Genomic DNA, 27,312 nt, shown 5'->3' on the forward strand with positions numbered 1-27,312 from the left:
TTTTGTGTGTGAATTCTTGGGATACATCATCTGCAAACTTGACAGGTTCTTGATATTCTTTTGAACAATTGACGAATTTCTACGTTATCTCCAGAAAATGAGCTAGGTATATCACACTTTCCCATCATTGAGATCCTCCGCAACAAATCTACCGGAAAGGAAGAATTTATCACCTCCTACATTCCTCCTTCAGAATGAAAGTGAAGCCTTGGTTGGAGTAACGAACCAGCAAAAAGGCTGAAATAAAATGATGTCGGTTCTTAAGACAGTTCCAAAACCACTCAGTTGACATGATCCCATATCCTCCAACGCGGTCTACTTCTGCTGTTTTGTTAGTTCTCATAATTTCAATCAATGGCTTTGTATCAAGCTGCGTTCGATCGGAGTTATAACAGTGCTACATTTGCACTATTTTGTAGAAATGATTCTGCTTATTCTTCTTCAATTTGCATTTTTTGCTTCTTCATCACATCATGATATACCATGTACATTTATATATAGAAAGAAGATAGACAATGGAACTGGACGTGCAAAAATGGGTTGTTTTCAACTCCATGGAAACTCCTTATCATTTAAATCGTGAGCTAGTTTATGGCTTCATAAAATAAAAAAAGAAATCCCCAGAAGGGTCTTGGAATTTATTTTAATTTGTCCTCAATTATGGTTCATTCAGTTATCGGATCAGTGTTCCCCAATACAAAGCCCTAGCACAGAGAAACTCAATTAAGATCAATGAATAATCAATCAAATGATTACATCGATGTGCAATCTGCAATCATACATTTCTCATGAAATCGCAAATTCGCGACATGGTTTCATTCGCAAACTTCTACCATTCAGTAACTCGATGAAAGCAAACATTGTCCCGCGCGATTCAATAACCTACAGCATCGATGGTACTTCATAATTCGTCGCCCTGTTTGTACTTCGTATTATATAATAATTGGATGTGAAATGAATATATAAATCGGAAACAAATATCAGACTTCACTCACCTGTAGACGATAGTTCTGGTCAGCGGATGCTGCGGCTGCCGCAAGGTAGGGATCAAAATACACGCTGCATTATACCCGAGGTCCGGAGGGAGTAGTAGTAGTCGATGATGATGATGTTGGCGATGGATAAATAATTGTGGTTTCATTTTTGTATGCCCGCGCAGGAATGAAGAAGAAACAAAATAAAAGAAAAAACAAATTATTAGTGGAACTGATTTATTTGGCCTATAATATTCGATGAAGTGCGGGAATAAGGTCGATTTTGATTTCCCCTGCGACCTTCGGTTGCATTCGTGGCACACGCGAGACTGATTGTGTGGCGATTGAGCTACTCTCAATCACGTCAGTGAGACCGGGAGTGAGATTGATTAATGGTTGTTTGTTGAACCAGGTGCCCTTCGGTAGTTTGCCATTGCTGCACGTGGCGGTCAGCTGCGCACACCCCTTTGGCGGAAGTCAATATCAATCGACATGCTCGACGAACAAAGTTAAAGCTTCTAAAGACGGTACTTTTAACTTTGGAATAACTTTGGAGCTTTGTGATACTGATAGAACGTTCCCTACTGTAAATATACCAGCACTCTCCTAGTGCATCATGACCAGGTGTTGAAAATGCATTCTCCTGGAAGGAAGAAAAATCATTTTCTTCGCAGTGGGGATCCTGAAAGTTACCGCTGAGATGAGAAAAATCTGTAACTATTTTGTGTAAGCAAAAGTTTCACCGCATAACTTTAATATTAAGTGTGCAGCCTCCTGCTGTGAAGATGGGGTGGAAAAGGTAACACAAGCTTCGGTGAGCCACATTTGTACTATAATAGTAAAAGTTGGGTTGTATGCGGGTTATTTTAACGGGAGCTGGTGAGTGGTGGGTGGTTCCAACGCCCACGAAACAGTGAACAAGAATATTCTATACTTGTGTGTTTATCTAGGCATTCGCTCGGACGTAACTGAACCTTCTGCAAGCAGTGTAAATCACATACATGTTCCAAGAAAGCATTGCTGCTCGTTCCTACCATTTGCTTCGTTCTTTCAAATATGTACAAAAAAACCATAACTATTACTCTTTTTGCTGTGCTCCAACATCGTTAAGAGTATTTACTTGTGTAGCCAAAAAGGAAATGGTCAGCTACATCCAGGGAGGAAATGGAAAAGATTCCTGTCCAGCAACGACTATATAAGTCTATATTCCAGAGGCATTCGTTGTCGGGAAGTCGATCCACTCGAATCATCACATTTTGCTGCCATCAGCGAATCTCTGGTTTCGGCCAACATTCCCGGCTTTCCCACAGAAAAAAAAAATCCATCAAACTATCAATTTATGAGATGATCAAGTTACTCTCCAATGGGCCCCATTGAGGCTCACTCCAGACAACTTGAAACGAGTACTCAACCAATCTGAAATGACATCTAAATTAGCGGAATGGCAGGATTCAGGGGCGCTCCAGAGAGGAATAATGATGTCGGATTGACCTTTCCACCCTGCCCCTCGAGTTCTTGCCCGTCTATCGTCCATCGGAATGTTTTATTACTGTCGTAGTTGCTGTTTCCTTTGTTGGGAGAAATGGTCGCTCAGGGCGATGAGATATCAAAATTTGACGCGGGACAAGGAACGATTTTGGTAGGGGAGAGTTCGTTAAAATGTTTTCTTGTCAGTTTCCCTACCTTCGGCCGAGATGAAACATGAGTGGCTTCCCCCAGCAGGAGGAGAGACATTTTTATGTTAATGGGTGTGGAGGAAACAATAATAATGGAACCATCATCAATAAGGCAAATGGACCATTTCTGGTCACCCATTTCACACGTTTCCACCATTAGGACGGATCGGAGGAAAGGAGGAATGGGGATGGAGGAATTCGAAAATCCATATTTTTTCCATGTCTACTTTCTCTCTCTATCTCACACACACACGATGTGGAGAAATAGATGGCGAAAGAAAAGCTATAACAATAAAATAACACATCCTTCATTTCGTTTCCAGCTGCCTCCTCCCGGCGATTATCTTCTCGTGGCATGAGCTCTCAGGCCAACGTTCTTCTGCTCGAGACGATAAAGTTTCCGACGAAATCTTCCAACCCAACTCGCGTCAACTTTGGAACGCGGTGACGGGGAGGAAGAAAATCGAATAAAAAATTTTCACTCACGTCAACAAAATTGGTTCTAAATCTGCGGCTTTCCACCTTTTTCGTCCCCTACGAGAGGGGGTCCCGTTCGCGTCTTCTCTCCCGTTCGCCAACACACAGTCCTACTCACCCGAAGCGCCAGAAAAATTCGAACATTCTCTGGAGTGATCCGATTTCTGACATATCGATATCGTTATCGGATCAAACGCATTCAAGCGGATGGAAAATGATAGGATACTACGAATCTTGCTACACTGTGTATCCATACCATGGTGATTGGGGCTTTTCAGAGCGGAACATTGCACATTTGAAGCATGTTTTGCGATGTTTTCTGAAGAGTTCATTTAAACTTGTTCGATCCCCGAGGACAAAAAGTAATTGAATTATTGAATTTTGACATTTGACGTTTTTGAGTGTCATTCCAAAATAAATTACTGTGCTGAAAAAAATTGATCATCTTGTGTTCTTTTCTGGCATTGGATGAATTGCCTAGAGAGTAAATGAAATAATTTGTAGGATGGAAAAAGATGATGTCCCAATGCGTCAATATACTTTGATAGAGAAAACTGTAAGACGACAACTTACACCATTTATTCTAATCCTCGCATTAACCTTTGCGGTCGTATGTCTGCTCTCAGCCACCGCAGCAAATAATCATAGTAAATACTTTATTCAACGATGTAATAGTTTACATTTTTTCTAAGCGAATTTTAATGTCTAATGAACTTTTTCTCAAATGTATACGAAGTTTCGGTACTCGGTATAAACAAAACATTATCAGCATGGAAAGATAAGAGGATCTTTTTCAAGGGAAATTAATTCCGACCGCAAACGGTTAATAGTGGTAAATTCTAAGGGAAATTTCCTGAATTTGTATTGAATTTATGAAATAATTGAAATTTTGTGCGCTGCTTGTTCTACGAAAAAGCCCACATTTATCACGAATAAATGAACATGACTGTGTTTTGCACCAGTTCAAAAACAGCTTCGATAGTTAAGCGGTTAATGCATGCCGTCAGCAGGAAAATACTATGAAAATTGGGCTCGTCCTGGCCAATCTCATTTCTAAAATGATCTCGAGAATTGTTTTTACGAGAACAAGAATGAATTATGTATCAACCATCTTCAGCTGCTTCTACAGAACCATGCAGCCCCATTGGTTCTTTTCAGGATCACCAACAAGTTCGAATGAATTGAATTTCATGTATTTTTCCTGTATGAAAATTACATACTTATACTCACCCACTCACACACCTTCAAGAAGAACTTTCATCGATCTTTTGACATGACTATTCATCCATTCATTGAGAATTGATTCAGCTGCAATTTCGAACAAATGATTGCTAAGTCAACGGTAGTCTCACGTCAACCTTGCTGTTATATTACATTTTAGAGATGTCGTTAATCGTTCGATTTTCTCAAATAATCGAATACCTACAGTTATAATTTCTGAAAAGGGCCTATTTTCTATTTTCTGACATTTTGTCTAAGTCCCGCCAGAGAGATTATTTTCAGCAGCTAGTCAAATGGTCGAATGGTTTTAAAATGGTTTAATCAAAGTAACGGCGATTGCAAGCTGCTCATTTATCCCAAATTCAGGAATGCTTCGCCAATAAAAAAAATATTTTTGAGCCAAACAGTCATCATTTTTTTTCAAATCAGAAAAATAACTCTGTGTTGCCTTTTGTGATGTTCCGGTCGTTTTAAAGGTTATATTCGATAAATTGTTTCTGGTAACATACACTTATGAAAGTTTCACCAATTTTCGGCGTTTTCAAACAAATTCGGTGGATTTCCACTTTCCTCGTTCGTTCATTTTAACCACAAAAAAAATGTTCATTAGCCAATATAATATCTAATATTTTGAATTGGATGTTGTTGACAGATGTCAAAAAAAAAAAATGACTTTCTTATTCATCATATCATTTGAAACAGTTTTAATTGAAATTAAAAACATTTTCCATGAAACTCCTTACCCTAAGTGTATTATTTGATAGCACTAGCACTTTCATGTCCCCTTTTAATGTTATACATTTTTTGAATTGTTACTTTATTATGATACATACTTAAAATATATTAATTCAGCCATACCATGCCAAACCGATATTAATCAGAATTATTAACTAATTCATATTCGAATTGGTCTTTTTCAAGACTAAAAAAATAATCAATCAAAAAACTATGTCAAAATCTGCGGCGATGCGAAGCAATTGACTTTATAACATTAACAAGCCTGAAAGCAGATTCAATTTGAATGCAGACCAGATCCTTACCTAATCATTTTTCTATAAATTTCCTAATACTTTTACTAAAACTTATCATTATGATATGAGATACTAGCAGACACAATTTTCATTTAAGATACTTTAATCACTTACAATAAAAAACATGTTACTTCATTACATGCAATACATATTTGATATGAAAAAAATAATTCTCGTTCAAAATTTTTATTTTCGAAGAGCGTTGTTCCACCTGAGATTACATTACCATTTTCGACCCCAACCAACGGTACACGAAGTTTAATTCAAGAACATCCGGGAATTGAATTTTTCCGAATTTTCGGATTCGCAATTTTTTTTAAAGATTTTTCTATCATAGATCTAGGGCCGGAAACGAATAGACATATTAAAGACACCTCGAATCTGATGGTCCGTTGCGGTTTACAACAGTGGAGGTTCTGTTTTTAATTTGGTCGGAAATGCTATCTCAATCAGTGAACATAAAATGGCGTGTAAACTATGAAGTGAGACTCAATTTATTGAACCAGATTGCGAAGTGATCACGAGAGTTCTTATTCTAACATTTCGTGAGTAGTAGCTGCCTTTTATTACCAGCACCGGTCTGCAGAACTATTCATTAGAGCTGAAATGAGAATTCCGGAAATAGAAAGGAAGGTTCAAAATACGACGGATCACGCTTTAAAACAAGCTCCTTTGAAAGACCTGACATTTCAGAAAAATATTCAGTATAAGTACCCATGATTTTTTGTGAATTTTTTCACAGTAAAACAGTTGACAGTTGCCATACAAATGAAACACAAATTTCTGCATGACTCGAGAGCTTACCAAGCAAATGTAACCAAATCTGGCATATGGTGGTTTTAGGGGGCAATAAATGTTTCTATAGTAGTTTGACATCCCCCTCCATCAAAATCGGTTTGAAGGGGGGGGGGGGGTGGTGTAATTTTGAAACAACTATAACATTTTTCTTATTTTGGTGACCCTGAAGAATACCGATAGTATCCATCCCTTCTTCAAGAAATCCACTGCAGTCACAGGTGAATCTATATTTATTCCACCACCATCGTTATTCTCCTTTGACAATGCACAAAATCCACAATACGTTCACGTCCTATTCAATATTTCGTTTCTCGTTTACTTCTGCGCGTCAGAGCAAGCTCTGCACTGCGCTTGTTTCGTGCATATTCTGATCTTCAAATGTAATCAAATGTAGTACAGGAATGAAAAACGTATCACTACGTCAAAAAATGATCTTGTTGAACATATAAAACAATCACTTTTATTTGAGTAAAATTCTTCGTCTGATCGGTTTTAAAATTATTAAACGATCACATATAACGAGTTATGATCACATGACGAATAGAGTGACTGAATATTCATTCCTGAATATGTCATTAGCGGAGTCGATGCTAAACCGAATGATAAACCTAAGTGCAGTTTTTGTTTTCATACATTTTTTCATCATTTCTAAATCAATGTTCATTGATGTGAAACGGCTCAAAGAACTCCTTGGTTTCAAATCATGGTTTTATTCTATTTTTTTGACAGGTTTACACATAAAGCAGTGGGTTTTAATGATTATTTCATGTACGTCCGTAACTTAAAGTTGTATTTTTGTAAGTGAAAGTAGTATGGGGGTCTTCGTAGCCACATCGGTTGCGCGTTCGCTTAGTAAGCGATCGATCGTGAGTTCAAAACTCAGGGCCCTCATTGACCATCTTTGTGTTGTTACAAAATAACTACGTCCACGCAACAATCATCAGCGATGGAGATCGATTCAGTGTCGGAGAACTGGCCTCTCTCTATCCATATGCAAGCTCTGCTTGCAACAAGAAAAACATCGAACTGTTGCGCTGTGAATAACACAATAAATATCATATCAGCTGTCTCTGCTGTCTGGTTGTCTAACTGGATAATGGAAGGACAGGAAGAATACTCTTACGCCAAAATGGCTTCTATGTAATGTACCATATGGTATAGAAGAAATTCTCTTATGCCAAAAAATGGAAACTGTGTAGTGTTATAAATAGAACATATGATAAACAAGTGACATGTACACGATAAAAAAACTGAAAGTATTGGAAATTATTTGCATTCGATATAATAAAGAGTTTTTTAAAGAGTTAATTTATCATCGGGGGTAAAAAACAATTCTTGTCATATAGTTCTCCAAAACTAATTCATGTTAATGTTGGCCATGACTACGTTTTAGGTGATCCATACATGAAGTTGAATTTTGGGAACCATTATCGGCTGATAATGGAACGCCCCGATAACACGTGTGATGTTGTCTTCAATTTTTTTAGATGCATTGGCAGCTCTCGTATTGCTTGTGGATGATCATAGGACCAAATACGTTAATTTTGTTCATTAACGTATCCGTTAAACCAAAAATGTACTTCATCGCGGATGAATTTTTTTATAGAACAAAAATAAAACAAATTTTTAACAAATAATTGATTGTGATACTAAAATGTTGTTTTGTAGTCGAAAAAGTTCCTACAGTGACGGTCGCTATCGGCAATTAATTTAATCGACATTCGCTACAAGTTTCCCCCTACAGCGTGATGCTGCTTAGACATCGAAATCTCCTAAATGTAATCGATGACACCAAAATTGCACATATGATTGGCTGTTACAGTATCAGAATCATAAACACTCTCCACATTTTTAGCCGCCTGTCTTACGTCTTCATCCTCATCGGAGTAGGATTAAAAAACGGTATATTCACTCTTCTTTTGGATGTGAGTTCAATCTCTGATACTCGATAGAATAATACTTCGTCATGAAATCACAAAACCTCCTGAGACCTGTATTTAGTACAAAATCATGTTTTCCCTATTCTGTTCCAACAGTATGCAGATTGTTTACTACTTTCAATCAAATCATGCACTTTTGCGTTTTCAGAAAAAAACATACTGTGGCAGCTTGAACGTTTATTGTCACTAATCCTGTCTCTACACACCAGAGATGCCAGATGTGGAGACATGTCTTCATTTTGAAGACATTTCACTTACTGTGAAAACGTTAAATTCTGTGACATCTTTGATTTTATTCTCACGTACGGCAAGCGTCTCGTTCCGTGCCGAAATATGAATTTTATCTAGACGAAAATTTTCGCATGAGAATAATTCACTTCTCAAGCCTTTGTTAAACGAATAAGGCATAATTGTTCGCATATTGGCTGAACTATAGTTCATTGTGTTGGCTAACTAACATTGACAGCTCCGAACAAAGTTTGTGCTGTTTTGACAGGTGCAAATCAATGAAACAATTAACCACACGTCTCCATCTCCACCGAACGCACGCTTACGGAAACGAATCCGTGTTTCAGCTTCCAGCATATTAGTCTCGTACAACGTGTACACGATACAAATTGAATTTGTTCCGTTCAATATCCGCCTGACACAAGGCTTTTGGTCTCAATCATATTTCCACACACACACACACGCACAACTGTCGGAGGATAAACCAATTGTGATTACAACTTATGAACGGATGTCAATCAAATGCTTTGTTCCGAGGGAGACGCGTGGTGCCTCAGTGGGGCCTAATTCGTCAAATGCGTGATTGTTACCAGTTGAACATTTGGATGTTCAAATTGTGCGGGATGTTATGGATGGCTACAAGTGTTTTCTATTAAAATGATGAATTCAAGATGTTCCAGTGAGACATCAACCATTTAAATGATGGACTTACCTCAAACATCTGAAGCCCGAAACAGAACAGAAGAACCACGGAGGGCAATTTTAACCCCCATTAAACCCTTAATTATTCATCATTCTACAAGGGGACGACCCAAAATACAACCCCAACATAAATAGAGCGTTCCGTGCAGTGAGCAATCGTATCGTGTGTTACTCAAATGAACATGCCTTTCGTCTAGCTCCAGGAAGCGAAGACGAATAGTGCGGTATCCCCCCTTTTATTTCCATTTGCCTATTAATAACGTGACTGCGGGGGTCACGTGAGAACTTTAAAGCGAAGAACAAAACCCTCGCCTCCGGCTGTTTCGTTGTTGTCCTCTCCGATGTCTACTGCGCGCGCGACGTCGCCTTATTCGCAACGCGCCAATTCGTGATTGTTCTATCTCTGTGCCGTGGAGAGACCTGCCGTTTTCTACCTTAATGAATAGGTGAAGGCTTGGGGCAATTGCTGGGATGCGGACATGAAAAATAGAGCGCAAACCTCAGGGAAATCTCCCAACCAATAGAGCAGCAGCAGAACCCCGGATGTCCTAGATTTTTTCCCACGCTCAATATATAAGAGTGCGAACGTGAAAGATCACTAGCTGCTATCATATTTATGTGTTTACATACAATTGTTCGACTCTGTCCCTGCCTGCGACGCAAGCTTGCCTTGCACCACCATTGTGTGCATGCAGAGCTCTCTTCATACAGCGGCAATTGCGGAGCGAAATAAATGAAAGGTTTGCTCATGCAAAATTAATTGCGATGGCACCGAAAGGCAAAAATACACACAGTTCACGGGCAACAGGATTTCTACGTTCCGTTGCCGTGCCTCGTCTGGGCTTTACTCCCATCTCTCTCCTTGTTAAAACAAAGCTCCACAAGCTCACTGAGGGCTAGGCAATCCTGCTGGAAGCACATATTTGTCTTCGACAATCCGCGTTTTTTTTATGCGTATGTACATTCGTGGACATTCGTATGTGCTTCAGCAGCGCAGGAACAACAAACGGCGTAACAGAAGCTGTAAATGTATGTTTCGGTGGACCCATAGGTAAATAACACGCAACGATTTGCCAGTTCTGCTAATGGGGCTTGTTTTGAAGGGGGGGGGGGTAGGTGGGGGTGAAAGTTCGACTGATTGTTATTTGATTAATGCGCAGCGATGAAAAAGGGCGATTCTCTGGTTTTTGTTTTTATGAACATTTGACGGAGATAAATAAAAATTATTTTCAAAAACTCTAAAAATTTTGCATATATATGCCGAATCAGATTAAAAAAACATATATGGGGAACTTCGATATAACGTACCCTCGATATAACGTACATATTTTCAAAGTCTATTTTGGTCAAAAGACCCCTTTTCCAGAATGAAGTGATACCTCAGACCCCTATATCCTAACTTTTTCATTCATACGAAATACTTAACAATTGATGTTAAATACTTTGCTGTTCATTAACGATTTATAACGCCAGAAATCTATTCAAACTTCAGAGAACATAATTCTTACATAAGGAAGAACACATATTTATCTTTGATAAAAAATAAACTATTGAAATTATTGAAAAAATTGTGGCACTGCCCGCTAACCCCAAATATTGTCGCTACCATGTAAGCTCACCTTATTGCGCCTTAGGTTATGCAAAAATTTAAACATTTATAGTGCAGCGAAAAAACATACACCATTTATTTCATTGAAAAAACTGCATGATCTTACAGTAGACATAAAGAGAACGTTTCAAGTGAAAAATTGTTGCTTTTTCAATGAATTTGCTTCCGGTGCTCTAAAATCGCGGCTTTTCTACATAAAAATGACTCGAAAATTAATATCGTACATTTTTAGCAGCCCTAGAAAATTGGAGTATTTCCAAATACCTTCAGAAGTCTTTGGTAAAGGAAAATATTGAAATAATATTCCGAGTGCGGCGTTGCCATGGCCTTATAAAGGGCTAAGTGACTAGACATCATTTTCTCAACGAAATTCAGCACGAAAAAATAGACATTCAATTCGGTGAATATCAAGTGCAATTAACAATTATTAATACACATTACTTACAAACACAAATTGTTTCAAATACTTAAGTAGATAATTAATTTTAAAAAATGGCAAAGTAAAGATAAAAACCATAAAAAAATCAGTGTGAAGGATAAACCTGATGATTTTCTACCTATCTATCTAAATCCGGTTCAGTATTGGTGAGTTGAACCCCTAAATCTTCACGTTCGTTGATTCTCAAACGGTTTTTTTGTTTTGTCAAAATGTTTGTAACCACACTGAAGCCTTTTTCGACAAGATATGAAGATGGAAAATCGATAATATATTTCTCAGCAAAGTTCCACAATACTGTATTTTATAGTTGCGTTGCACTCAGAACTTCTGATAGCATTGGTAGAGCTTCTGCTTATGGTCCTCATCTGTCCAGAAGGTAATGAACTCTTCTTGTATCGTCGAAATTGGCTTCTCCCATGGCTGTGATATTGTAGGGATTTATTGTTCATTGATGAATTTGTAAATTTGTAATATCCTTTCGGATATATTTGGTTTCGCTTTCCGCATTACAAAAGCGACAAATATCATCTTGTGCTAAACCTATGTTCTTAAGATGGTATTTACTCGGGCAGTGTCCTGTTACAAGACCAATGAATGTGCTTAAGTCATTCTTATTAAGGCTTAGCAGCTGTTGAGTAATTTTAATACTCGGCGTAATAAATTTTTTCGCCTGTTTAAGTTTTGCAACCATCCAATTAGCTGTCACTTCACGGTCTTCCCATTTTTTCAGCTCGCTTTTCAACACACAGTCGGAGAGTCCACAGAATGGTTCTGGACCAGTGAATGGTGAGTTTGAGCCGTTCCTGGCAAGTTCATCTGCTCGCTCGTTGCCCTCTATATAGCAATGGCCAGGAATCCAGTACAATTGTACCGAACGTATCTGACTTAATTGCCGTAAAAGGGAAATGCATTCCCAGACAATTTTTGAAGAGCACTTGAAGGCATTTAGAGCTTTAAGTGCCGTTTGACTGTCAGAGAATATGCAGATGTTAGCATGTCTATACTTTCTTTTGAGGCAGACATTTAGACATTCTATTATTGCAGCTATTTCTGCCTGAAAAACTGTTTGCCAGTTTCCCATAATTACAGAGATTTTTGTTCTGGGACCATACACTCCAGCACCTGTTCTGTTTCCTATTTTCGACCCATCAGTGTAGAACATGATTGAACCATTACGAACGTTGGGGCCACCTTCATCCCATACTGAGCGAGAATGTTCGATAACTCTGTATGGAATGTCATAATTGGTCCTTGGTTCCATCCAATCATTGTTCATCTCTGAGGCTGGTCCAATGGGTAAAAAATTCAAGATGCTCAAGTGACCAGTTTTGCCCCCGTCTAGTATTTTTTTCCCCATCTTTTAAGCTTTAGAGCGCTTTTTTTTAGCCTCTAGCTGAACATATTGGTTCAAAGGTACCAGGTGAAGGATAGCCTCCAATGCCTTTGAGGGTGTACTTCGTATTGCTCTAGTAATTGCAACGCATGCTAGTCGTTGGAGTTTGTTTAGCTTTTTTGTAGCTACAGTCTCTTTAGTCTTTGGCCACCATAGAAGTGAGGCATAGGTTATCCTAGGCCGCACAATTGCAGTGTAAAACCACATAACCATTTTTGGTTTAAGGCCCCATGTTCTTCCCATCATTTTAGAGCATGCCCATGCTTTTTATTTCCTCTCCCCCAAGATGCAGAGACTGCAGATGCAGTTTCTTTTTTGGTGAACGGAATAATTGTTGTTTTTGAGGGATTTATGCTCAGACCTTCTGTGATACACCACGATTGTGTTAAGTTTAAGGTCATCTGCATTCTGCTCGATAACACGTCGTCAAACTTGCCTCGTACCATTATGACTAGATCATCGGAAAAGCCCACAACTTCGAATCCTTTTACCTCTAAACTTATCAGAAGGTCGTCAACTACAAGTGACCAAAGGAGAGGTGATAAAACCCTTCCTTGTGGGCAACATTTCGTTGCAATCACATATGTTGACGACCCGCCCAGCTCCGAGGTGATTCGTCTATGTGTGAGCATGCCCTGGATCCATTTGACTATGCAGTTATCGAAGCGTCTTTTTCTAATCGCTTGTGCCATTGATAGATAAGAAGCATTATCAAAGGCACCTTCGATGTCAAGAAACGCGCATAGAGCGGTTTCTTTTGACAAGAGAGATTTTTAAATTTTTGTTACAAGCGTGTGTAGCGGCGCTATTACTGTGGATTTGCCTGATTGGTAGGCAAACTGGTATTTAGATAATGGACATTTGGACATGAATACAGACTTTATGTATTCATACAATACTTTTTCCATAGTTTTCAGCAGTATTGATGATAAACTAATTGGTCTGAATGCCTTTGGGAGTGATTTGTCACGATTCCCCGCTTTTGGTATGAAAACTACTTTGAAAAGTCTTCATATCGAAGGAATGTGCTCTAGTATCAGACTTGCCTTAAAAATCTCGATTAGAGGTGGAATTAGTTTTGATTCTTACGTTAGTTACACGAGGTTACGTTAAAGGTGCAAGATTTTGAGCGTTAATAACTCTTTACCGGCTGAACGGAGTGGTATGATAATCACTTCATTCGAAAGATAAGATTTTCAGAACTTGGGACCTAAGTGTAAGCATGTTATACAGTAAAATATTGAGTAGCAAGTTTGTACTTGAATTTGATCATGACTGCTTTCTATTAAATCGAGAATATGTGTTAAATATAGCACAAGTCAAAACGTGCCTGAAAGATTTGTACGCTCAAACACATTATCTCGCACGAACTTGTTCACGTTTTTTTACTTGCCGATTTTCTAATCTGTTGTTTTCGCAAGCCTCTTTTGAGGCCAACTTAGTATCACCAAGAGCGTTTTGCATGGACCGGAAGAGATGAGAAATACTTGGAGCCAGGTCCGGACTATACAGTGGGTGCAATAGGACATCCCATCCGAGCTCCCGTAGCTACTGGCGGGTCATCAAAGATGTGTGAGGCCGAGCGTTGTTCTGATGGAAAACAACACCATTCCTAACACCAAGATTTTTTTGCGTCAACTCGTGTGGCACCCATACATCCAGCTTTTTTTGGAATCCAATCTTCTGCAAATGGTTCCAAACGGTTTTATGGTCTATACCCAGTTCCTGGCCAATCGAGCGAGTGCACACATGCCGGTCTACTCGGATGATTTCAACGATTTTATCGGTTTCCACAACGATTGGCCTACCAGTACATGGTGTAACTTCGACAGCCACTACACCAGAACGAAATCGATCAAACCAACGCTGTACTGTGCGAATCGTTACAGTATCGGGTCCATAATGTACACAAATTTTTTCGGCCGCCTTCGTTGCAGTTTTACCTCGCAGGTAGTAAAAACGTAAAATATGGCGAATTTCTTGACTGAAAAGGACAATCACAACACTGTCAAACATGACACTTGTAGCACAGATTGTCGTCTTAAAATAGCCGTATAGTATGACCCGATGCGATAAGTACAACACAAGATATGTTTAAGTGTTGCCATATTTTGACAATATACGACATTTCTTTCTCCCCAACCCAATATTACTATAGCATGTATATTATACAAATGTTAAAGCAGTATGGAAGAGTAGCAGATTTTCTGTTATTTTTAGGCTCATTTAATGTAATAAATTGGGATGCCAAAGCATGTGCTAAAAATTAATTTTGAATGTAGAAGCAACCCTTCTGGCGACGAATATCATATTAACATTCTTTTGCTTCCCCCTGGTGACTGTAAAGACGTGGCCGGCGTCGTTATTGACTATTTAAAGCTTTTCATCTCCGAAACTTGTACATAAGTATGGTCTGCTGCTGTGAATTCACTTCGTAGGGCTGCTTATCATTCTGAAAATTTAAATCTTCAATATTCACTGGCATTTTGACGTGTATATCGAATACTGTACCGTTCGTAGCTCCAAAGTAACAAGTTGAATGATAAGGTTCTACACTATTTGCTGTATGAACGGGAGCCTTCCCAAAAGCAACGACTATCGATTGTTGATAGTCTTTCGATCGAAATTGCAACTTACAATAAACGAAAATAGCAGCAAACGTCAAAAGAGAAGAAAACTGACAGGAAATATTGTTCACTGGTGACCTGTTTTCCCGTGTCCTGTTTCGTTGTATTCCGCTCGAAAAATAATCGAACCATTGTCATCGCGTTCAAAAACTTAAACCAGAATCATATGCTCAGCATAAATATATATAGCGCGCCACTTCGATGATATCGGACAGGCATGAACAACAGGACCCAATTTGAAACAAAGAATGAAAAAACGATGCCGTCACGCTTATCAATTGAAGTTTTGTTTTCATTTAAACCGCTGAACTACTGAATAATGTAGGGCGAGAAAAACGAACAAAGAACGAACGAATCGCGTTGATCAACAGCATGCGGGGGAGCATTCGCATTAAAGCTGTGCGATAGTGATTTTTTCTTTCATTGGCCTCAATGCGAACCTTTGAGCCATGCTACACCTGGGAAGAGCTTGTTCAACTAACCTGAGCATATTGAAACAAAATTTTTAGTGCATATAATATGAGTTATGGGAGGTGGTGTTGGAGATGAGCGAATATGTTTTAACTTTTTTTCTCGTTAGCAGGAAGAAAGTTGGCTTCCAAAGTTTGCTCATAACATACGCTCTCGGCGTTTTTGAGTGTGTTTATCATATGTGTTTGTGTTGGATAAAGAAGATGTTGGGGAAAGATGCAAAAAGGGGGTGCCTTAAAAAATTGTATGTATTGCTTTTATAGATGCTAGGTTAGAAATGATGTGAAACAAACGTTCGTAAACTCCTCTTGAAAGCACCGGTTGTGGTGAAAAGTTTCTTCCACCAGAGTAGTGTATGTGAATTGAATAATGTCAGACAAAAATCAGCAGTCTTTAGAATGTTTGGTTGAAATGTTGCGTGGTTATAGTAGTAATGTAACTCCTAAAGACCTGGTGATGATGAAAATTACGATGGAATTATCCTCTGTTTTCATTGAAACAAATCTGATTCTAAATTTATGATTGCTTGTTATAACCAAGAGAATATCGTTTAAAATAACTGAGTGGGGACCGTGAATGGTTTTCCCTCGTGGGAGTGCATGGGAGCAAAATATACGACTCTGGTTTCTTCCGTTGTTTACATTGTAACAATGTTGTTGCTGCCACGGGAAATCAAATTCGAGAACCATCACCACCCACGCTCTCTTCATAACAGTATGTATAGATAGAGTACAGACCTTCGCCTTTGGGCGGCGACCGCAGCTCGTTGGGCGGCCTGGGCTATCAGCAGGGGAGAGGCTGCTGCATGGGCTGCGGCTGCCGCGTTCGGCATCTGATTGGCGGCAACTGCTGCTGCCGCGGCCGCCGCCGGGTTCGATGCTGCCGCTGCTGCGTGCGCTGCGGCTGCGGCGGCGGATGTCGGAGCTCCTGCTGCTGCAGCTGCCGCGGCGAGGGCCGCCGAGGGAGCCCCATTTGCACCCACGGTGGCTGCTGTGGCTCCTAGCCAGGGCCAGGCACCCATTGACAGCCGGTAGCCTAGAGAGGATCGATAGTGTGTTGTTAGAAGGGGAGATAAATAAATATATGTTGCGTGCGCGTTCCTCGAAAAGGGAGAGACTGTATTGTCTGATTAATTAGCCTAGTTAGGAGTGTAATAACAATAAGAATCACTTTTCAAAACAAAAACTGATGATATTCTACAATAAAATACGCATCGATCAAAGGAAAGGAAATCATGTTACTTGCTACCATAAGTCAGTCATGAGTGTATTCGATTATAATAATAATTATAACATAATTATTGGTATAAACGAATTTAATATAACGGTATTGTAACGGTATTGAATTAAAGAGACTTTAAACTCTGAGAGTTCATTCGTCTCTGGTTTAATATAATCTGGAATGTATACCTTATGACCTTCAAAAACAAGAAAAGGAAATTATTGCCAATAAATATTACTGTAGATTGTGGCGAGATTGTTAGCTGTAATGTCTTTACAACGACCGTCTGCAATTTTGCCTTGTGTTGTTTTATGTTGATGAACTCTAGTTGAAGTTGTTCTATGTTTGTTTTTTTTTCTGTGTAAAATTCTGTAACATTTTCTTTCCGTTGTTGACTAACACGGAGTCTCATTGGTTTCAAATTTCCTTGAAGACAACATCAAATGACGTATACTAATGACTCTCACAGTATGTGAGATGTGAGTGTTTTACTATTGCTCTCCACAATATAACGAGTCTAATAACATGAATGCATTTTTTTTCTATCGCCTTAGGGTTGTCCAAAAAACTCTTTTTTTTTCCAAAAATGACTTTCTGCAGGTATAGTATTTTTTCACAAAAGACCACACAGGTGATTGGCTTTAATTTGATATGTCGATCATCTGAATCGGTCAAGTAGTTCAAAAGTTATGAATTTTTGAAGAAAGTCATTTTTGGTAAAAATGCGAAAAAATGGTTTTTTTGGCCCACCCTAAAATGGAAATGATCACCCTATCAAAAAAATTAAAATATACGGGTCTCATAATTTGCGATAAAAAACAAAACTACCACTTTTGACGAAAATCTGAGAACCACTATATCGGTTTGGCATGGAATGGCTGTATATATATAATAGAACATAGGCAAGTATTTTTTTGGGTCATTCTGCGCAAAGTAAACCATAAACTTTTCTACCGACTAACACTCAAATATCACACTGAAAACTTTTGGAGTGGCGATTGTGCCCAATGGAGTAGCTTTTAGATTGTCTTTCTGGTCGATAGAAATGTATTTATTTATAGCTTCCGGCAGAATATCATAAAGGAAAACTCACTTAAACAAGGCATAATAATTCACTCATAATAATTCAATATACTTCAGAATGTCAATTACTCACGAGAGTGAGTTCCATAGTAACATCTCTAATACCTCTCTCCCCGAAAATTGTCAGTGAGTGACACGACTTTACTCTTTTTAAGCCTTTTAGTCTTTTTTTATTATTATTTTTTAAACCTACTTAACGTGTTCCTTACATTATAATCAAATATAAGGTAGTCCAGAAAAAAGATTAGTATATCGAGAGGATTAAACCCCGCATAAGGAAGCTAAAAATGTTTCTAAAAATGTGAATTATCATAAAAATAATTTCAGAAACTTTTATATTAACTACATTTTTTATCTTCATTTTATCCTAAAAAGAACACTATCATAATTACTTTACCTTTACCATGATTACTTGGAAAACAATTATAGCGGGTGGTGTCCAGGAGATTGGTTTGATAGAAGCAGTTAAAAATGTTTGAGTGATGACTCATTCTTGCCCTCGCCAGAACTATACACAAGCTGGCCACATGTCGCAATTTGTTTCCTTACAGTAATGGAAGAGATGAAGTGTCCATTACCTATTTGTCTCATCAACTTGAAGCGCTCTTTCGAATTTGATTAAATGTGACACATTTCTTCAGTGAATTTGAGTTATTAATTACTACAATAAAATTACCATAAAATATAGATTTTTGGAACTACAGTTACTTTTAGTTGGAAGAAAAGAAATAGTACTTATTTTCGACGGAATATATTTTACAGTGCAAAAGTCCGTTTGCAATACTTGAAATTGGCAGTCCTCCTAGAAATATTTACTTGGGGTATTTTGTATACTAGAATTCAAGAAACACATACGAAAATTCGATTGCACGGTAACTGACAAATGAAAAAAAAATTCCTCACTCGAAGCAGACGATTTCGAATGTGAGCAGAAGTACCTATTATCGCAATAGTACTTATTATTAGTTCAGAAAACAAATCTTATTTTAAATGGCCCTAATATGATTTTTAAACATTAGAACATCTGTAAAAAAGCTGTTTTGATGCATATACAGTGTAGACGCATGTATTACAACGTTCTTCATGACTGCGATTGATTCGAAATATTTTAGATACGCCGGAAATTGTAATGCTCGTTATTTTTGTTTTCATTTTTAGTGAAGTAAGCTATCCTCTCTCAGATTATCATTCCTGAAGTTCTTAGTTTTTTAATCTTGAGTACAAATAATTGGTTGCATTTAAATTTGCATTTTTAATTTCGAAGTCCTTACTCTTATTCCTCCAGCATTACAATTAATTCAATATATCCACAAAAATCTAATCAATGAAGTAAAAAATCCTTAGCAGAAAAAATCCATTCAAGATCCTTTGCGGAAAACCTCATACTCTATTAAAGGATATTGGTTCTAAACGGAAAATTCAATTATCGTTCATTATTTTTCACATAAAAAATATGTGTTTGTTTCTCCCTAAAATGTAAAATGTTTTTCCCAGTTTCGTATTCGCAAATAAAGGCCGAATATTCGGCGGTCGGATATTCGGCCATCCGGCCTCGAAGCTTGCCGGATATCCGGTATTCGGCCGTGTTTCTTTCAATTATAAGTAGTACAATGATAAGTTCTTCTCAGAACTAATTTAAGCGTTCAGACTCTACCAGAGCCTTCACTCAATTACTAAGGGCAAAACATCGACTATTATAGGCTTTGTGGTATCTCGACGTTAGATCTTCGTCGTCTATGGGCTTTGACAACAATAATTCTCGCGTAGCTTTTGAAAATGACCTATCTGCATTCATCAATTTTCATCATCAACATTCTCTTTCGTTAAGGTTATCGTGGTTATCGTGAGGGAAAGTCAATGAAGGGAATCGATCAAATCAGATAGAACCTTTCCAAAAGTTAAGCAACGATTGCAGAATAATGAATGAAATTGGAAGCTTTAAAATGACTTGTACCTCAGCTTCATGCGTTGGTTTTTAACAAAGCTACAGCATTTCTAAGATCGCTAAAAAATTTTGACTTCGCGCTCTGTTCCTTTAATTTTTTTTCGAATGTAGAATTAACAACCGAGTACTGCATACTAGGAATAAGATTTAGAGGCATAATTTTATTTAGAAATTATTGTTGAAGTATTATTTGAATCCTATTAAGACTTTTTCCAAGAGGGTCTACGTAGCCATATTGGTTACGCGATCGATCGTGAGTTCAAAACTCAGGGCCCTCATTGGCCATCTTTGTGTTGTTACAGAAAAACTGCGTCCACGCAACAATCATCAGCGATGGAGATCGATCCACGGTCGAAATAAAATCGATTCATCCATACAACTATTCTGCTTTGCAAGACACATCGGGCTGCTGTTCTATTAATAACTCAACAATGATCATATCAACTGTCTCCATTAACTGGATAATGGAGGAACAGAAGGAATATTCTTACACCTAAATGGCTACTGTGTAAATGTACCATATGCAATGGTATAGAAGGAATACTCTTACGCCGAAAAATGGCAACTGTGTAATGTGCTAATTATAGATATAATAACCATGCAACATGTACACGATTAAAATTCGATTCTGTTACAGCTAAAATGCTAATGAGCCTAAAATAAACAAATGGGATAGAAAAAACACTTTTTCCATGTGACACCGACTATTACTATATTAGGTATATTCATTAAGATAGTGGGTACATGGAAATGACATTTTCAAACGAGTTTTTTTATACAATTTAGTTTATTAATCATTCAAATATCAGTGAGAATCTTCAAAAACAGAGTTCAAACTTCTAGAAAAAGTATACTTTTGAACTAAAATAGAGTATTTATTCGAAAATTTCTGTAAGTTGGTGACATTTTCCCTCCATAATTGGTACACTTACCCTAGTTGTTTATTTTCCACGTTTTTCCAGGTATAATATTCGTACGGCTACATTTGTGCACAAAATTGCATTCAATGTAATTCGTGTGGCTAAAGATCCCGAAAGTAAAGCAAGTTGTGTTCATAGTGTTCTGTGAAACTAACTTTAATTCGTAGAAAAAGCCTCACAAAAGTTGACGCAAGACCATTGTCTGAGGGTACTATATCCAGATAGGGGAAATTTAGTTTGCACCGAATCTATAAAAAAAAGTATGCGGTCGGACGTTGTCATGCTGAAAATGGCTTCATTCTGTGAGTTGATTAAACTATTTTTTCTCCCATTTGCCTGATTTGTTTAGTTGTACTCAACGAATAAAAAACATACTTACATCGAATTGGGAGACAGTAATAGTGAGCTTCTGACCTATTGCCCATGATATTACAGACTAACAGGTGTAAAACCTACTTTTTATAGCGGTTTCACAGGGTGCAATCACACTATTTGAAGTCTGATTTTTGATATAGAGAACGACGAGCAGACTCTTTCCACCGACAGGGTGGTATCAACTAATAATTATAATTATTATGATAATTATGAAGCCGATATAACTAAATCGCTTGATTTATTGAAGTGTCACACTTTTGCATAATAGTAATTCGACGACCAGAAGTTCGTCCGTGTTGAAGTACACAACCACTTTCCGCATAGTTATATAGTTAGACCATTAAAATACAAAAATCAACTCCCGTATAGTTATAAAACGTTCAAAATTCGTGTTTTATCGTATTGATATTGAATATTTGTGGGTTTCTTTAGCAAGTTATATGTTATTGTGTAGATAACATTTAAAAAATAAGCAATTTTAACATTTTTATTACAATGATATAATCCCACATGCAATGTTATTAAATGGAATGGACATAAGCTGTTAACGCCAAAATAATATTTGGTTCAAAGGGAACCCAGCTGATAAACTTCCATATCTTATTGATCTAAACACCGCGTTATCGATCTCGAAATGAATATATTGAGTCTAAGCTCTGAATTACATATTTGAGGAGTGTCAACAATCGCTTCGAAAAGTGGAGCTTTCGAAATTCTCTATCGAGAGAATGCCAAAAGTTTTCTCACACAATCACACTTTTAACCTTCTTGTTATTTACTGTGAATCAACAGGTCATCACATTGAATTAATTGCTTTCCAAATTTAGGGCAAATTATTTCGGAAAGATGATGATGTTAGATTTTTTTCTCCGAATTTCCTTCTCGTCACAATCTTGCAAACCACCTCTGCACTTGTTTATGAAGCCTTTGATCTAATCAAGCGCAATCATCCAGATAACCGACACTTTTCACTACCACCCTTTTCCCCGCGAAGATCCATTCTCCCAAGAAGCGCCCACATAATAGGAAACAATAATGGCTACATCGCCAGCAACCCGTCCCACCTAGTGCTTGTTGTTCCCTCCGCTTCCGATCCGTCGACAACAGATTTATGTACGAGCCGTTTTCCCACCTAATGGAGATCGATATTGAAATATGTTTTCAGTGGTATTATTAAGACGAGTAAAATATCACCGTTTTGTTCGGTGATTTACGGCAAGGTGTTGGGCAATTGCGATCGTAAATCGTAAATCGTTCATGGTGGATACACATCGCAGTTTAAGGTGCTAGCACATTAGCAGATTCTTTGGTGCAATACGAAAGGACCACTTGTATGGATTACGAAAGGTTTCACTTTTGAAGAAGTTTCATTTTGATACTCGTAGCCTGCCGGTACCCTGAACACTCTCTATTTCTTTAAACTTTGTACATGAGGTAGCAGCTACCCAAAATCACCATTTTCATTTACCTTTCTATAAAATGTAACTTCAAATCCAGATGTCTGATTCAATTACGATGCACGAAAAGATTATTGGAAAATCAATGAACTAAGAAAATTATAATAAAAAAAGATATTAATTTTTTAAAAATATTCGTGAAAAACAAAAACGTATTCAATTTCAATACGTTGCCGAATCGTAGCGATTTAAGGGAGAACCGCTTGATTTATTGAAGTGTCAAACTTCGGATATACCTTAACCAATCACCAAAATGTCCCAATAACAACTTTAATTCCAATAATTCTTAGGACTAACCGTTCTCGAGATATATTGAACTTTATATAGGCGATTTTTTGAAAAAGACCTAAGTTTATTTTTCTAAAAATTTTAAAAAACATTCCTATCTAAACTCCGCTTGTGAATGAAGGATCTCTATAGTAGCATGACCGAAAAAGAACCTGAAACTATTGAGAACCAGAGCAGTGGGTCCAAAGCCCTAAAAAAGGAGGATGGTTGTAATAGCAGTTATCCATGGTTATTATAGAAAGAAAGTAACGGATATACCCCTAAGCTAAGGTCTTACGCGACCCGTACCAACGGATGAATGTTAGGGGTGGGGGGTCTAAACCCTGCCGTTAACGGAGCTTGTGGAGCACCAGGGTACCCTCCACAGTATCGTCTGCCCTTGCTGCATTAAGCCGGTCACTGATGCAGCGGACCTTCTTTACCGCGAGACTTGTGGGACTTCTATGACTAATCATAGAATTATTCATCGATGACTATTCATCATCGGATGTGATGCCAACGCTTATCACACTATGTGGGCAAGTACCGACATTAACAATCGAGGTGAGTGTCTTTTAGAATTTTTCTCGTCAAACAACATAGATATCGCTAACAAAGGAAATGAACCAACATTCAAGAACGCTATCAGACAAGAAGTCTTAGACCCAACGCTGCGCAGTCCGGTTATTTCAGGAAAAAAACATAACTGGCATGTGTCGGAAGAGGCATCTTTGTCTGATCATAGACACATTATTTTTGAATGGGATGGTGGCATGACAGTACAGGAAGAATACCGAGATCCCAAAAAAAAAAACAACTCGGATCGGTATTCCCTTGAACTCGAGTCAAAAATTCTAAACTCAAAAATAAGGTCGATTCAGCAGCTTGAATCAGCTTCAAAAGAATGAAACGAAACGATAGTCTCTGCGTACAAGAGCAATCGCCCACTAAGAAGAGTTTCTTCAACAAGAAACGTTCCTTGGTGGAATAAAAGGCTTCAACGGCTTCGCAAAACAGCGCGAAAACTGTTCAACAGAGCAAAAATTACAAATTTTCGGCTGATTTGGCATGGATTTGCCCGATATTATTTTTTATTTCCCTTGATTCTCGTTCCAGCGTAACTTATTACTTTTCTATTCATATTTTGAATTTTTCAAAAATTTTAACCTTTTTTGTCCTGATTCGTTCGGCGCGTTTGTCCTCATTTGCATTTGCAATGCGTGTTGTTTTTTGGTTCTTCTTCAAAGAGACATCAATTTCTTTCACATCAAATTCTATCAGCAACTGTTCCTGGTAAACGGATGCATTTTGGGATGTTTTCCCTTATATTACAATATCAGAAAGGCTCACAGAATCGAGAAATAACAGAACACAGTAAACGCATTATATTAAAACCGTTGACTTTTTACTCTTCCAAATTATTTGACGTGTCGAATTATAATTTTAAATTTTAAAAAATTAAATAAATTAAACAAAAAAATCATATTCACTATGAAGAATGTTGAGATAAATAAATTAAAATGAGATATCAATCTGAACTTTTGTGCCCTACGTATAATTTTTTAATTTACTTCCACCTACGCCACATATGAGAAAATAATGTTATGCTCTCGCTTAAACAATTTAACAATCTACTATTTAACAATCAAACTATGTGAAATTGGTGTGTTCTCGCTCAGTAGTTATCTTTGTACCGCTTACTACTACATTATTATGTGTAACCGTGGGAAAAACAAATGGAATTCTGTTAGCAAAAAAAAAGGAAAAAATGGGGTTGTTGTCAGTATTTGTTTCTATGTGCTCCTAACTCTTCTTAGCAATTTACAACCTAAATCTAATCCGGCTTAGCGCGTCTGAGGTGTCAACAAGTGAGTTCAGGGAAACTTCCGCCTGGGGGACAGAGGGAACAAATTCTTACCTTCTGGTGGCCATGGCACGCAAACCGCTGCTGCTCGTGTTGATCACAGACCCGATGTGATGGATGGAATCGAAGATCGATTAAATAAAACAAGAAAGAGAAAAAACAATTAGTTTCCGTATTGGATAATTTTGCAATAAAATACAGCTTTACTCATTGCTACGTAAATTAATTTGGTAATTGGTTTTAAAATGATATCTGTTTCTAAATCTAATCCGAATAATTTTATCTACGATACTAAGCTTAGTGAATCATTGATTGATACGTTACATAAACATGAACATGGAACTTCTTAAATAGTTATCTACATAAGAGAGAAATTTGGGTGAGGTTTAATAAAAGGATGAAAATACAGGGAAATGAATTTAAAACAAGGAAACGTTCTTTAGTCATTGAAGGTTTCGAGCTCCAACGGAATTTGAGAATCTAAATTGTTTTTGAGAAATGTTCGGATATTTTCCAGCGCAATTTCAGAGATCTTGGACCTTAATTAAATACAGCAAACGATTCCAAGAAGGGCAAACTGTCGATCAAAGGGGTTAAGCACACAGATTTTTTGAAAGAACCACAAGAGACCTTTGTTTCGGCACCTCTATATATTTATTGAATCGAAACTGTTCCAAGAGTCGAGTTTTTTTTTCAATTTTGAAAACTTTTTCGATCGCTTACAATCCTATTCCCAGGGTCTGTAATGCCCAAAACTTTCTGGCCCCTTACCAAGAGACATGTCGAACCTGCCGTCGAAACGACCAACTTTGGCTCATCAATTTAGTTTTGCTATCTGGTCGATAATTTATATTGCCTCGCGGGAGAAAGGGTTATTTCCTGCCATTCTTCATTTGTCGTTTTTTTGCGTGACCAGAGAAACTTTTGCGCAAATGATACCGAATTGATTGATTGATTGATTGATTGATAACAACAACTTGTACCGCGCGCGCTCTCGGTGCCGAACACATTGTTGTTGTTGTCAGCCGACGGGAAAAGGAGTAGAAGTTAGCTTCCGTTTGAGTATGGTATTCTGCCGTGACTGTTGAAACGATTTGTTCTAAATTCCACCCGAATGGCGTTTAGTGATTTCGCTCCTATCGCTCCGATGATCTCTGTAGCGATAGAGTTGAATGCAATTTTCTAGGGACTGTTGTTTACGTGTTACGAATGCAACAAAGTGTTCGCAAATTTATGACTATCGCTCGATGAACGAAAATAATTGTTTCCCTAGGGCCAAACGGTATCCGGCTTTGCGGGAAAACTAGCGAAAACACTTCGTTTTCGAAAGCCAACGTCAAGATTTTCGAAGGGATAACGACGATATCCGTCCGCCGTTTGCTGTCTGTTTCACAACCACGGTTTTTGTGGGAAAAAGGTGAGTTATGGAAGATTTTATCATCATTATTGGGAAGGAAGGAAACTCATTCCCAGAAGCAAAAGAAATCCCCTTTATTTCCATATGAAATTCACTCTGTTCGTTACAGTCAATTATCTTTCCGTGAATTTTTGATGAAACAAATTCAGTTATTGCATGAGAACCATATGATGGATTTCATGCCAACTCGTCTTAGGAGTTGGCAGCAACATATCAGATAGCAGTGAAACATTGTGGATGTAAAGACATTGGACATTTGAGCAACTTTGTATACTTGAAATCTTCTAAAAAGAATTAGACTACTTTTTGAAAAAGACCAATTTCTTTTTTATTTTATACATAAAAATATGACTTAGAAACTATAATATCTACAAAATTGTGGTCAAATTGTTTAATTTTTTTTTTATAAAAAAGCCAATTTTTCTTCAAATTACACTAAAAAAATATTTTAGAAATAGGAAATCACTTTCCTCAAGAATGTCTTATTTTTTTTAATTCTCAAAAAATTATATGAATAGCCCTTCCAATTTCCAACAAGTCATCTTACAGGGAAAAAGTTTCCCCAACAACAGCTTTTACATGTTTTTTTTTTGAAAAAAAAGACAACTAATCCTAATCCTATGTCAAGATAGCGATATAGTGCATTCGGCAAAGTTTAACATCTCATTAAAATATGATCTTTTGTCGAAGATATCAACTTTCTATCTTTTATAGTTTCTGGAATACAGGGCATTTTTGTGTGGATATTTCTTAAAAAATAATGTTTTATTCATAATATTTGTTTGACATGTTTTTAAATAGAAGTAAGTTTGCAGAATATGGTAATCGGAATAATTTGTACATAAAAACGTTATGAGTTAAATATTAATAGTAATTTTCGAAGAAAACATGAAAAACGTTGTTGGGAAAACTCTTTCCATGTAAAAGTACTTCCGATTTTCCGATGTATGTTCAACTTGTTGGCAATTGTAAGGGCTATTCATATCTTTTTTTTAGATTAAAAAAAAACATATTTTTGAGAAAAATGAATTTTAATTCTCAAAATGTTATTTTTCCAATGATTTTTTATGGAAAAAAATTGTTCAGTATTTTTAAATGAAAACACGATAATAACCCATATTTCATTCTTTCACCATCATTTTGCAGGTCTTACAGTTTTTGCGTCAAGATTTTTCGA

At 37.4% G+C, this 27,312-nt stretch overlaps 1 protein-coding gene across 6 annotated transcripts in view; it reads right to left on the reverse strand.

The window, feature by feature from the left end:
- The window catches only part of LOC129767789 (RNA binding protein fox-1 homolog 2), a 663,095-nt gene that overhangs the window by 44,141 nt on the left and 591,642 nt on the right, over positions 1 to 27,312 (reverse strand). For all 6 annotated transcript variants that reach the window (XM_055768981.1, XM_055768979.1, XM_055768982.1 and 3 more), the window contains 3 exons: positions 24,773 to 24,802; positions 16,324 to 16,621; positions 996 to 1,059 (listed from right to left, as the gene is read on the reverse strand). In XM_055768981.1, coding sequence (XP_055624956.1) covers positions 996 to 1,059; positions 16,324 to 16,621; positions 24,773 to 24,802 — 392 coding nt within the window. The remainder of the gene's footprint in view (positions 1 to 995; positions 1,060 to 16,323; positions 16,622 to 24,772; positions 24,803 to 27,312) is intronic.

The sequence above is a fragment of the Toxorhynchites rutilus genome, chromosome 2 (genome assembly GCF_029784135.1).
Source record: "Toxorhynchites rutilus septentrionalis strain SRP chromosome 2, ASM2978413v1, whole genome shotgun sequence".
Lineage (NCBI taxonomy): Eukaryota > Metazoa > Arthropoda > Insecta > Diptera > Culicidae > Toxorhynchites > Toxorhynchites rutilus.